A 14,266-nucleotide genomic window follows, 5' to 3' on the forward strand; every position below is an offset into this window, starting at 1 on the left:
GAAGGTAATGGGGCCCTTTATATGTCTAGCTGTCCTTTGTCACCAATGGATTGTCACTTTTTTGTGTTGAATATATGCTATATGATAATTTATGGACCTAATAGGTATCTAAACCCATTTGCACATGTTGTCATGCAACCAGTCCATGCAGAATGTAGGCACCCTATATATAGAAATGAGCAAACCAGTGATATTTTAGGGAGCAGGCTAGCAGGCGCCATCATAGGAGCCTTAACAACACCAAACACTGTTGCTGTATGTAGGTTTTGTTTTATTTGTTTTTTTATCTTATATTTTGGAAATGTTGTTTTTCTTTAATTTTGGGGAGGCCCCCAAGAGAGTGGCGCCCTAAGCTATAGCTTGTTTAGCTTATATGTAAATCCGGCACTGGTTTTACCCCTGAAAAAGAGGACGTGCCCTGGTAAAAAAAAAAAAGAGGACACATGGCATTTCTTTTGTCCCTGACAGGGATGGGGGAGACGCCATTTCGGGGGGGGGGAGGGTTGTTCGCCTCAGGTGCCCAAATATCTTGAGTCGGCCTTGAGGGGCGGACAGGAAATTCTTCAGACGGGCCCCCGCGCGCCCCCGTGTGTGAGCGCGCGCCGCCGTCACCGCTTGTGACCGTCGGGTTGTTTGTTTGATAGTTTATTTATTTCTAGGCGCGCAGCTGTTTGAAAGCAGGAGGAGGAGGGAGGGAGGGGGGAGAGAAGGATCCGGGCCAGCGGCGGGAGGGCCGCCCCATCGCGGGAAGAGCCCTCCCGCGAAGGGAGGGGGCGGCGGCTGGCGAGGAGGAGGCGGCGCGGAGGGAGGGCAGGCCGGCTCCGGGAAGCGGTGCTCCGCGCTGGGACTGGTTCCTTCGCAGCCATTTTCTGTCCAACCAAACAGCCGATTTGCGGAGGGAGCCAACCAGGGCCGCACTGGAGGTTTGTGCCTGGCTCCGGCCAATGATTGGTAACCGGTTTCACTGCAGGCTCGAATGAAATGTCCGTCTCCCTCCCCGGGCTCCGGCGTTGCCGCCGCGCCGTCGCTGAGGGGACCAGGAAGTGCGGGGAGAAGGAGAAAGCGAGAGAGACAGGCAGACAGACAGAGAGGAGGAGGAGGAGGAGGAACCGGGGGGGAAGGAAGGAAGAAAGACCGCGGCCCGGGCCCGCCTGCCCGCCCGCGTCTTTGTACTGCCGCCGCGGAGCGGAGGCTCTGGCGGCCGTTGCTCGGGGCCTGGAGAGGGGAAAGCGAGCGGGGGCCGTTGGCCGAGGCCCCTGAAGGGAGACGGGCTATTGTGACAGGAGCTGACCCCTGGAAGAGGAGCGGCGGCGGCGGCGGCGGGAGGAGCGTGTCACCACACGCGGGTGGGGGGGGGAAGGTTGTGTGTGTGTCGAAAGGAGCCGCGTTTGCCGCCCGAGTCAATAGCCCTCCCGAGGCGCCTTCTCTCTCCTCTCCTGCTTTCCCAACCTGGGGGTCGGAGGGGACCCCCGAGGTTGAGGACCGACCACCCCCCGCGCGGCCCGAGCCTGTTTTATTTTTAATAGGCGCCTCTTCTACTGTTCCCTCGTGGAGGCCGCCCTTCTTTTCTCTCCCTCCCTCCCTTTCTCCGCTCTCCCTGCTCCTTTTCTCCTCCTGGGGTGGAGTTGGGTCTATTTGTGCACAAGGGCTTTTGTCTGCTTCTCGCTCTTCTGCTACTCCCCACCACCACCACCCGCCTCCCACCGTTTTTGGTTTTTTTTTGGAGGTTCCCTGAAGGGGGAATGGGGCAGCGAAGGGGTCGATGGCTCCCCTCGCCACCACGTTGGCGATGGTCTGGAAGTCCCTTTCCACACACACCCCACACGGTCGTCCGTCTCCCCCCCCCCCATGGTTATCTCCCCCCCCCTCCCCGCCTGGCCCTTGCACATGGCCGCCTTTCGCGGTCTCCAGAGTGGCTTTGCTTGGGGAGGCGGAGAAAGGAAGCTGTCAAAAAGCGCTCTGGACGCTAAGAGAAGCTGCTGTTTTTGTCTCCTCGCTAAGTCCTGGTCGCAACGCGTGTGAACCCCAAAGGTGGGTGGGCTTGTGGCTCTGGGGTGCCATTTAGCCGGGGGTGGGGGTGTCATTTTCCTAGCTTCCACATGTTCAAACGTTACCAGTTGCTTCTGTCTTGTTATGGGAGGTTTGTCTTTTGTCTTGCACACTCGAGCTTCTTTTTCCATCCTGCCCCAGTCCCTTTCCTTGTGAAGTCTCCTTGTCACTGGATCATAGCTACCTTCAAGCCACCACACATGTTAGGAATGTGTTTGTGGAAATCAGAGAACATTGTTTTATAGAGTTCATTTACACAGCCACTGGAATTGTTCAATCCTCAGACTTGTCCCTGGCCCCACCTGCCTAGTGTGAATGTACCCATCAGATTTGAATTTGTGTGAATCCTAAGAGTACAAACTAGCTGGCTGGCATGAGTTCTGTGATTCCCCCCCCCAAAAAAAAAACATAACTCAGTCATAGACCTCTGTTCCGTTTTGCATACCATAACTGATTTCTCCATTTGTTTTATTCGTCTAGTCAAAAAGTCTGTAAAGGTGGGAAAACAAGTCCAATTTGCAGTTATGTGAACTAACCCATTTTGAAGACTTACTCTTTTGTTAGGGCAGTTTGTGTTTCTCCTTTTAGGTATATAAAGGCTTTAAAAGCACCCAGCAAAATTCTAGAATGAATATTCCTTGTATACAAAGTGTATGTGATCTGTTGGTTTCCTGGGGTTGCCTACCAACACTGAATAGCATTAGCTTAGGCCTTCTGTAAGCAAACTCTAGGTAACCCGCAAGATGCTGTATGACAATTCCATGCTGACATGGAATTCTCATGCAGGAACAAGACAGGTTGACAGAACAGATCTTGTATTGGTTGCCTTTGTCTGCTTGTGCGAACTTGTATGCACAACTCTACCAGCAGAATGACAGATACCATAAGCAGTAAAATACATAAAAAAGAGTACATTGAACAGAGTGTCATGGTGCTAGCCAGCCATGTGCTCTACCACCTATTCAAGCTTCTTTTCCCCTCGTTTTCCATCTTCTCTCCCCAGCAGACACTCATCATGTTGTTGTTTTTAAACGCTGTTGGGATTTCCCACCCCCCTAAAGATTTTTTGTACTGTGATTTTTGTCCCACCATGCCTGCTGGCACCTCCCTCTTGTGGATGGTGCCATTTTGGCTACATAGAGATTGCCACTTAGAGAAAGGTTTTAATATATAGAATGAGTGCAAAAACTTTTCTGAATAAAAAAGTATTATTGTATAAGGTTAAAGGCCTCTTGCAGCAGTCTTCTTGATTTCAGCATGGCCTTAACTAGCCTGAAGGCAATCTGATACGTTCTAGTACTATGTGCTGAGTAGCTGCACTAGAATTAACTGTGCTCATTAAAATCCTGCAACTGTGCCCAACTTGGGTTTAATTTTCTTAAGAGCAACATTCACTTGAAAATTTGGTGAGATGGCCTTGTGTATATTTAGTATGGAATTGTCCTGTAGTTAGATTGGTTATTGAACTGATGGTTGGAAATTCCAAAACAGGAAAATGTTGAAGTAGGATTAATTACTGGTTTGTTTGTTCGTTGGACACCTACTGAAATAGTCTCAAGGTGACTTATAAACAGTATAACCCACACCATAACACATACAAATGAAACAAAATAATAGAACACAATTTAAGAAAACAATGCTAAAAAAACCCACACCAAATATCTATAGCATAACTGGCACAATAACTAGTTATCAGTAGAAAATAAATTATATTTTTTAAGGGGGGAAAAGAAAAATAATTATATAATCAACTCATCAAATGTCTCAGAGGAAAGGAAGGTATTGCCCTAGTGCCATAAATATACTAATGTCTGCTTCAGGGAACCTCACTGGGAGCGTGTCCCATGAACAGGAGAGGTACAACCTTGTTGCCACTCTCTTCACCTCTCTTTGATGGGACACCTGGGCTCAGATGACAACTATGGGGTTCATGTAGGCTGCTGTCTGAGGAGATATTCTATCAGGTGTTGGGGTCCCATGCCATGTAAGTCTTTTTAGGTTAAAACCAGTGCTTTGAACTAAATTCAGAGATGTATTGGCTGCCAGTGAAGCTAGGCAGAATTAATGTAATATGATTAGATTGTCTAGACTCCACAGCCGTCAGGCCACTGCATTCTTCATTATCTGCCGTTTCAGAACTTTATTCAGAGGCAGTCCCATGCATAGCATGTTGCCTTATTTTAATCTGGAGGGTACCAGAATTGAAGCCAGGTTATCCTTGTCCAGATAAGGATATAGATGGAGTACCAGCTGAAGCTGGGAAGAGAAGGGCACTCTATTAAACAGAGATCACTCATGCAGCAAGTGACAGTAATAGAATTCCCATGCTACAAACCTGTTCCTTCAGGAGAAGTGGTACTCTGTTTGGAATCAGTTGACCACCACTCATCGGTCAGAAAAATTGTCCCTTAACGGCATCTCTGTCTTGTCTCGGCTAAGCTTCATTTTGTTGCCTCTTTTATTTTCATAGTAGTTTTTCAGAAAGAAGCAGAATCAGTGACTTCCATCAGTACTAATCCCCTAAATTGCAGGTCTTCAGAATGTTGTGTATTTCTAGAGAAATTGTTGCATTTTCACAGTGTGATGTTTTCATATTGCTCTTGTGCTCAATGATTTCCAGAAAGCCAGAACATTTTGCTTTATTTTACCTGACTAATATAGTTATAAAACATAGTGTTTTATTGCATAATTAGAAAGTGGCAAATGCTTGAAAATTATATACTGAAAGTTCTCATTCCAAATGACAATTGTGATATAAGATATCTGTAGACAACTAACTCATATTCTATTATAAACAAGACATGCTGGCAGTGGCCTCTTTATACGCCTCTGTACAGTATCCATCAGTAGGGCTATTTCATGTAACTTAAGAAGGGTCACTTTCAACTCATGAAAGCTCATTTTCTTATTTGGAGTCGTAAGTTACCTCTTCCAAAGAACAGTCTTGGCTAAATGACAAATCCTATCAAATCTGGATTCTGTACAAAATCTTAAAGTAAATTATGTCAGGTATTTTCTTCAGCTTTTGCCTCACCTGATAACTTTCTTATGTCAGAAAAAGTTGGGTGAATGAAACTTGATTTAAAACAAGGATTCTAGGATAGCGGTTGTCATCTTGCCAACAGTGGTACATTGGATCAGATTTAAATAATGGCATGTTAGACAGGATGAGAACATGGATGCTGAAGTTGCACTCTGTTATAATAGATAGATCCTTGAGAGAAAGCACTAGCTGTATAGTTTTTATTTAAACTTGATGGTTATGCTGAAGCAAAGCCAAAGCATTAAAGAGGTCATCCAAACTTATTAATATTTAACAGAAATAAACTCAACATTGTTTAATGAAAAATTGTTGGTAACTTCATAAACATTGTCCCCTATTATACATAATATAAAACTGGTAACATCTCTCAGAAGTATTCAATTATTTAGATAATTAAAACATTTTCAAGTGTAGCCCTTTAATCTTCAGCAGTGTGTATTTTGCAGCCCCTGTATATGATCTGCCTCCCCTGAACCTCTGGCTCTTCACAGACATAAAGTGTTTTTGGATAATAAAAGCTTCATATTAATCATAAATAATAGAAGTACTGCTATACAGTACACTAAAGGTCTTCAGTAGAAGGCTTAGTTTGAATAATGAGCTATTATGTTTTAGGCAGCAAAGATCATGTGTAGTGGGCATGCAATACTATTTATATTTTCAAATCTCAGGTATTTCGATCAGAAATATGTACTCAGATTTTTAAGAACAATATGCTTAGTCAAGTGGAGTGGACTGTTCTAAACTCAGATCCTTTTATTCCAGATGGATGGTGATAGTTCTACAACAGATGCTTCTCAGTTAGGAATTGCTGGAGACTATATTGGTGGTAGTCACTATGTGATACAGCCTCATGATGGTAAGTAATGTATTGGTCAAAGACAGTGTCCATTCTTATTGTCATTTTTCACATTGCAGCTTGCAGACATGTAGAAGAGGCGTGACTGCAGCCCTGTGAAAATGTATCATAGTCTGTAAAAGAAGACCATATCATAAGACTCATTCACAGCTCTGTATTAAATTAATAGCTCTTATATGAGACCATTGCTCAGCAATGATTAAATTAATGTATACCATGTAGTACTTGTGTGCCATATGCTTCAATCCTGTGCACATTTCCTTGGGCTCAAGCCACATGGAACCTAATGGGTGCTATCAGTTGTTGGTCATACTTAAGTCCATTGATTTCAGTGGATCTACGTTTAGTATGACTTACTGGTAGTTGGGTATCACCCAGTGGGACATATTTAATGAGTAGCATTGTGTTGCAAGTAATGTGAGAAAAAGCTCATATTGGTACTGAACCAATCTTTTTATTTAAACAATATTTTAAACAGTTTTAAAAATAAATAAATCCTTAAGATTACCAGTTCTGTCTCTTGTAGATCTACAATATGTCCTAAAAATCTAGCTTCCTGGGATCTTGTAATGTAATATCTGTAAACACATAAAGAGTATAAAAAGAACCCTGCTGGTTTCAACTATCTAGTCTAGCATCGTGTTTCCCACACTTGTCACCCACATGTCTATGGGAAGCCCAATGGCAGAAGATGACTACAGTCGCACTCTCCAGCAAGTGTTTCCCAACAACTGAGATTCAGAGGCATCATGCCTGTGATCTTGATGGTAGCATACAGCCATGACGAATAATTTCTGTTGGTCGTCTTTTCCTTCATGAATTTATTTAATTTGCTTTTAAAGCAGCATGTATGTTAGTGGACAAGATCACATATTGTGATAGCAAATGTGATATTTTCTTAAAGGGTGTTTAATTTTTAAATTTTTTTACAGTTAAATACAATTAGAACTAAACTAAAAGGAGGAAGGGTTTGGTGGGAGAGAGGGAGAAAGCAGAGGGAGAATAAGCTCTGTCAAACCAGTAGAATGATCTCTTCCTTTTCAAGGACCGGGCATTTGGAAAAAAAAGATGCAAGAGAAACTTTACTAACAGTTACTGTACAGCAGTTGTTTTGATGATGGTCAAAGGCTTTGTAATGGGAGGTGGTTTTCCAAATAAGGTAGGTTTGTCATACGCCTGGTTTCTGCCGGACATGCCCTATATGCCAGCTCTTTTGGGGATGACCCATATCTTTGTGGTAAAGTACATGCTTTGCATGCAGAAAGCCTCAGGTTCAATTTCTGGCATCTCCTGGTAGGGGCAAACCCTCTCTGACACCTGGAAGAATCGCTGATGGTCAGTAGAGACAATGCTGAACTAGATGTGTGTGTATGTGTCATACAGTGATAAGCTATGTAACCCTTTTCCCTCTTTGTGCTCCTAAAATGTCAATTTTCAGCCCAGATTATTTTGACATGCTGCGATCACCCAGGAAGGCTGAAGAATGAGAAAGTGTATATGTTTACTTTTTGTGTACATTTTTAAGGTGGGAATGTGAACTTCTATAGCCTACATATATGACAGGTATTTAAAATGAGAGTTATCATAGCAAAGTTGGCAAATGTGTCTTTTTTTTTGCTCTTCAAAATATGGCAACCCTGAAACAAGGTGTAAGTGAGGTTTTCAAAGGGGTGCAACATATGAAGCTAATATTTGTGTATTATGCTCTCTTTTTTTAGATACGGAGGATAGCATGAATGATCATGAAGACACAAATGGCTCCAAAGAAAGTTTTAGAGAACAAGATATATATCTTCCAATTGCAAATGTGGCAAGGATAATGAAGAATGCTATACCTCAGACAGGAAAGGTAATAACTCAGAAAGAGAGCTTTGCTAGCATTCCATGTGTACTGTAAGAATCTTAGATTCATCATAGAATTTTTTAAAATACGGCATAATCATTGGGTTGCATTTAGTGGGGGTTTAAGACCAAATATTGAGAGCTCCTTCAGATGTGATGTAACAATGAGAGCAGGAAGTACAAGTGCTTTCTAATCCTCCACATCTCTAGCTGCCCAAAACAATTTTTGCATCTGCCTCTCATGGAGGGATTCCAGTCCTAGGTCCCCAATTGTTGCTGGACTACATCCCATCATCCCTGACCATTCTGCATATTGGCTGGTGGTTGCACTTCAGCAACATCTGTGGACACACAGTTAGGGAAGGCTACTCTAAATGAATGGCAGCTTTGGTTTTTCAATTATTATTTCTAAAAAAACTACTACTCAATTCAAAATTGTCAAACATTTCAAATTTGAGGTAATGTGTACAATTAAACCATTCTGTTTGGGGTAGCTTAACTGGCCCAAAACATTTTAATTTTTTGGCAGTTTTGCTGGTGTATATATTAGGGTTAATTCAGATTGGAAATGAGAAATAGTTTGATTACTAGATGATGCTGATGCTGATTATTCTAGATTGCTAAAGATGCAAAGGAATGTGTTCAGGAGTGTGTAAGCGAATTCATAAGCTTTATAACATCGGAAGCAAGTGAGAGGTGTCATCAAGAAAAACGGAAGACTATAAATGGGGAAGATATTCTCTTTGCCATGTCCACTCTGGGATTTGACAGCTACGTGGAACCTTTGAAGTTGTACCTTCAGAAGTTCAGAGAGGTTTGTAATCTTTGTGTGGTTTTACTTTACAACAGTTTGGAATTTTGTCTATTATGACTAATTACTGTTTTTATATTTTATATAAACCAGGGGTGGTGACTGAAAATTTTATTTATATGAAGCCTATTTTCAGAATGTAAATGTTCTCGTGTTTCTTTTTTTAAAAAAATATGTAATTTTTGTTGATGAACCTGCTGGTTTATATGCTTTTAAGGATTTGGCCTTTTTCTGTCCCTGCTAGATTAGTGTTGCAACTTAGATGGCATGCACTGGTCTGAAAAAGAAGCTTGCGTTTACTAGCTTGCTGCTTTTACTTCATATTTTTATTATCACATAGTGCACTATTTAGAATTACTTTATTTTAATGTGTCAAGTCCAGGAGAGTACATGGTCAAACATCACCACAAATTCAATGTGAAGCTTGAATAATCTAGCATTTGCATTCCCCTTTGACTCTTCTCCTCTTCCCATATGTTATGCAATGTTTTACTTCCTATCTGGATCTGTCCTGTGACAGGTAGACTTTCTATCCTCTCTACCTTGCATCTATTTAACATTATTGTACTTATTCTGGCCAAGAGGAACAGCAGCTATTGCCCACACACTTGCTCTTTTATGTTTATTTATTTAAAAACATTTTTAGGCCAGACTTCATATTAAAAGCCCCAAAGCGGTTTATGACAGTAGATTAAAACATTCCTAATGCCTGATAGGATAGATGGGGGGGAAGGGGCAGCTGCTTTGTTCTTTGTAATCCCATAATGATGTGGGGGACAGATTGTGGTGGCGGTTCTCTTCATTGTCATTTTCTTACTTTCCTTCTTACTGTGGGTAGTGCTAAGGAGCAACAGCAATAAGGAGGGTGAACTAGCAGCAGTGGGAAGAAAGAGTCTCCTGAGAAGCTTGATGCAGCTCTGGTTGTTGATTTTTGATTTTACCTATTGCAAAATGTTTGAAATGAGCACTTAATGTAATGTGTAAAGAAATGTGCAGTCGCTTTCTGTGGCAGTAGCTCAGCATTGCCCATCCTTGCCCTTTGCTCCTTTTCACACTGAATGCTGTTTGTGTGCAATTTGTGCCAGCAATAATTCCTTCTTATCATAACAGCCTATGATGCACAGGTTAAACTGCTGCAGTTTCTGGTGACATGAGGTCTAGCTCCCACAACCCTTTCACCCTCCTCTTTTTGGCAACCACTCACTGGAAGATGTATATGAGAGGTTGTGTTTGCTGAAGAACCATAGACCTCTTGCAATAAAAGTTGAAGGAAATATCACACACCTGTAATTTAAATATTGCTGTTAATTGCACTAACTGTGCTTGGATCTGTCTCTTGAGCTGCTTTTCCACCTTGCCTCATTTCTGTTCAGGGTTAGAACTCCAGCTGTAGTGGGCCTTCTGAAAACAGCTCAAGGCCATAGGCTTCTGGCACGACTCAGGGGGGTTCTTCGCACTTGCATCTCACCCAAGGGGAGAATTCTGTGCGAATCTCTGGTTTGGCTAATTTAGAGCCTGCTACATTCAGCCTTCGAGCCTCCAGATTGAGCCAAGCTTCCAGTTTTGACTACAAACCTCCTGACTGAATGCAGACTGTGTGACACAGACTGAACCCAGGTTTACTTTGCTTAGTTAGTTTATAGTGTATAGCTTCTGATGCACAGCATCTCCTAACTTTATGCAAATAGTGTAAACAGTTGTCTTGTTGTTTGAGGCAATATAAACACTTTATACTTAACTCAATGAGCAAGGAGTTTTCTCTGAAATGGCTAGCAATAACAAAGGGGGAAGATCCTGAAGCTCTGCTGCGCTACTCTGCTGGTTACACTGCTACAAGTGTGATCTTAAAATGTTATCAACATTCACACCAAGAATACAGATAAAATTATTGGTGTACAAAATATGTAGAATTATAGAATTCTGTAATGGAGATCCAGGGTTTGAAAAACCTATTGCGTATAAACTACACTGCCATTCCAAAAAGCGTGCAATGATTTAAGTGGTTGAAAGTGCTTGTATCCTCATACAAAACATTATTTATGCTTTTTCAAGGCCATGAAAGGAGAAAAGGGTATTGGAGCAGTTACCACAGCAGATGGCCTTAGTGAGGAGCTCACAGAGGAAGCATTCAGTAAGTAACACTTGAAGTTGCTGGGACAGATTTTGCTTTTGATACTTGACACTTGAGATTGGAAGAAGCTTGTCAAGTATGACCAAGGGGCTGCAACCTACCAAGTACTGCTGCCATGTGGTTTATGTAGAAGTCCATGAATGGTGCGCTGAAATGCACTGGAGGCTGTGCTTTGTGGTTGGCACCTTGTGGCTGTTTCATGCCCATGTATACACCTCCTGAGTTCTATTTATTTATATTTATTCACAATATTTATATGTCACCCAACAGCAAAGGTTCTTTGGGTGGGTTACATAACATGAAATCAGAAATGAGGTGAAGCTAGAAAGAGTGAGTAACATAAAAGCATGAAAAAATTATGACTTCAAGACATTCATGGTTGTAAAGTTAACTGCTTAAATTGGGTCTGGAAATAGTCTGGATGCCAGTTCACTGAAGTAATCTGTTCTTAACAGCCAATCTTATTGAATAATTTAGCTTGGGGACCAAATGGACCTTTTTCAAAGGTATTACACTGCAGTAACCCAGCTGGGAGGTTACCAGGCTGGGCCTGTGGATAACTGTAGGAAGACTTAAGGTCCTCTGGCTTCCCTAAGATGCTGTTTGTATCTTCAATGACCATTCTAGATCCAAGAGCACTCCCAAACTTCATGCTAGTGTAACTTCTTTCATTTTCCAAATTAGATGCCGCCGCCACCATTTCATTGTCTTGCGTCTAAATTTCTTGTCTTCACCTGAGTCTCTCAGTCTTATCTGGTTTCTCAGTCTTTGTTTCTCTGTTTTTAATATGCACCAGTGAAAGAGATTAGATTTCATTTGCAGTATCAGGTGGTGTCCTGATACACTGTACACTGGCCATAATACATTTTTTGTTTAATGGTAAACACGTTAAATTTGGTTTGGAGTATCATTCTCTGTGGATTCAGCCCCTTAACTAAACTGCTTTCTTTCTTTTAGCTAACCAGTTGCCAGCAGGCTTAATAACTGCAGATGGCCAACAACAAAATGTTATGGTTTATACAACATCTTATCAACAGGTACAGTGCTTCCGGTTCTTTTTCTCCTGACTTATATTTAAATATTCCCAGTTTCTACAGCTCTAGCTGATAACAACCAGACAGGTAATAAACAAGTCCAATGGTTCTAAATCAGCACTTGTTTAACAGTTGAACCTTCCAAATAAATGCATGTGCTTCTATTGTAAATTGTTGAAATTAATCTTACTTTGTTTTGCACTCCCTAGATCTCTGGTGTTCAGCAAATTCAGTTCTCATGATTTGAAGATGGCTTTGGATTTGGGAACTTGAAAGAGATGGGCAAGGAAATTGGAATGCTGAAAGGGAGGAAAACTTTGGTTTAAAATGGCTGGTGAAAAGAAAAATGTCACTTTGTATATATAATAGCTGTAATGTAGCTGCCTGAGGCTTGACTAATTGAGGTGTGAACTCTGACTCAAACCTTTTTTCATGAATGATTTTAAAAGAAATTGGATTTTAAAGGTATTAAAGTATTTTTGTTTTGTACAAGAGTTTGTTGCTCTGTATAACTCCTGTATGCATTGTATATTGCAATTTACTACTGTCAGAGATTTGTAGACAGTTTCTTATTTTCATATTGAATCATGTTACTTTTGTAATTCAAGTAAACAGCTGGGTAATTAATTCAAGTTTACCCTTTGAATAAAACATAAGGGTACAGTTCATTTTGAATGCAAGTTGCCTTTATTATAAAAAATGAGATTTTGTTTTGTAACTGTCTTGCATGACTAAAGTTGAGTTAACATATTTATTAATATTTCGACTTTGAAAGGGAATTCCTCAAGCGCCAGCAGTTCAAAAGAAGTGCTCCCAGTGTTTTAATGTAATGATTGAATTAATGTGAATCCGGAAGTATCCAGTCTCTAGATCTTAGCATTAGAAGCTTGGGACATAATCTACCAAGAACTGCTTTGCACAAGTTTTCACAAGACAATAACTGTCTTCTGCAGGGCTAGTTCTGTGGATTGCCTGGTGCCCCATAACAGTGTTAACTGTACATTGTAGTGCAGTCCCTATTTTGCAACAACTAGAAGTATGTAGTAGAGTTTCTTTTGTTGATTCCATTGACTTAGGGGCATTCGTCTCACTGCTTTTGAAATAAACCCTTTTTAAGTTATGATCTCTCTTCATAAAAGCCAAATTCTCTTTACTCGTTTGCAACAGTTTTTTGGTAATCAACAGTCTTTTGGTAATTCATCATTATTCTCTAAACTTCTCCATTTCCATGCTTGATGGGAATTCTGGACTGTTTATAACATCTGTGGAGTGTGAGGGTGTATGCTTGTGTCTGAATGGATCTGAAATGGAAGACTTCAGTTTGCACTTGGCTGGTGGTTTCCTGTCTTTGCAATAAACTGCCATATACCTAAATAATATTACTTAATTTTGTATATGAACAGATTGTGCCGAAGACCACCTGTTCTGGTACATTTAGTGTCTAGATGGGGGGGGGGGTTGAATATTTTGCTGGTGCAACATTATACTGTTGCTATTAGGATAAAACTGCTAGCTTTAGCCCCCCTATAGCTCAAAGCAATTGCAAGGCATAGGGGTGGGGAACCTTGATTCTCTTACCCAGCTTTCTGGAAGCTTTGAGCTATAGTCCTGCTGTTCAGAGGCCTTGTACTAGGATTAATTGCTGACTTGTTTCACATATTTTATGAGTTATGTATTGGAGCTAAAAGCTCAAATGCTGCCTCAGGTCCCACATAGCCCAAGAATGCAGGTGATGCACTTGACAAGGCATGGGAACTTAACAAAAAGTGAAGTTCGCCTCAGTAGGACCTATCCATAGCCAGTATGGCCCTTTACATAATGGAGGCTAGGACAAAGCAATTAAGTTATGTGTATGAGGAGAATTATATACATGCTGCAATGCTCCCCATAGTAAGTATGGGGAGACTTCTGTAGAAGGACAGAACTTTCATCCAACTATAATTATTGTCTGATATTTTATATGGAAAATGTAAGTCTAGAATTCAAGTGTTCAGCAGCTTCCACGACAGGGTAGTTAATGTTATTAAAACACTACTTTCTGTAAATCATCCCCTGTAGTTAAATATGAAGTTAAGTCGAGTGTTTATTTGTATTCACCACTTGCTTTCAGGAACCTGTGGATAAGAGTATACTTTAAAACAAATAGGTATGACAGTCTGAAGAACTGTTATGTCTAGAACCCTGATGTGCAAACTGCCATCTTATTTTCCTGGAATATGTCGTTATATACTGTCCCTCTTGCTGTTTTTATCAGATGACTCCTGAGCTACTGTGTAAAACTATCTTGAGTTCTCCAGGAAATGGCATTTCGCCTTGGTAATTTTATCTTGTGCATCGGATATTCTCACAAACAATGGGAGACTTATATTGAGCCACTGCTATCTTCGTAAGTGACTCAATCCTGACCAACTAGATGAAATTCAAGTTGGCTGAAAAGAGAATAATGCAGCAAGGAAACAAATTAACTCAATGTTTATAAAACATCTCCCCAATCTAA

General features: G+C 41.2%; 1 protein-coding gene across 3 annotated transcripts; it reads left to right on the forward strand.

Moving 5' to 3' along the window:
• Positions 1–763: 763 nt before the first annotated feature.
• NFYB (nuclear transcription factor Y subunit beta) lies at positions 764–12,889 on the forward strand. 3 transcript variants are annotated; one of them, XM_081929202.1, is made up of 7 exons: positions 764–923; positions 5,858–5,951; positions 7,670–7,800; positions 8,410–8,607; positions 10,657–10,735; positions 11,693–11,772; positions 11,979–12,889. In XM_081929202.1, the coding sequence occupies exons 2-7, from the start codon at positions 5,858–5,860 to the stop codon at positions 12,009–12,011; spliced, it is 615 nt and encodes a 204-aa protein (XP_081785328.1). In that variant the 5' UTR covers positions 764–923; the 3' UTR covers positions 12,012–12,889. The 3 variants fall into 3 exon arrangements, with proteins under 3 accessions (XP_081785328.1, XP_081785329.1, XP_081785330.1); XM_081929203.1 differs by lacking the exon at positions 764–923 and adding an exon at positions 1,887–2,031; XM_081929204.1 differs by lacking the exon at positions 764–923 and adding an exon at positions 2,050–2,637.
• The last annotated feature ends 1,377 nt before the right edge of the window (positions 12,890–14,266 follow it).

The sequence above is a fragment of the Podarcis melisellensis genome (assembly GCF_964234715.1).
Source record: "Podarcis melisellensis genome assembly, chromosome: 10".
Lineage (NCBI taxonomy): Eukaryota > Metazoa > Chordata > Lepidosauria > Squamata > Lacertidae > Podarcis > Podarcis melisellensis.

Excerpts from the sequence above, each read along its gene's own strand:
- NFYB (XM_081929202.1), top strand. The coding sequence starts at position 5,858 with ATGGATGGTGATAGTTCTACAACAGATGCTTCTCAGTTAGGAATTGCT. Across the intron at positions 5,952-7,669 it reads TGTGATACAGCCTCATGATG|ATACGGAGGATAGCATGAAT; the intron begins GTAAGTAATGTA and ends CTCTTTTTTTAG. Across the intron at positions 11,773-11,978 it reads ATACAACATCTTATCAACAG|ATCTCTGGTGTTCAGCAAAT; the intron begins GTACAGTGCTTC and ends TGCACTCCCTAG.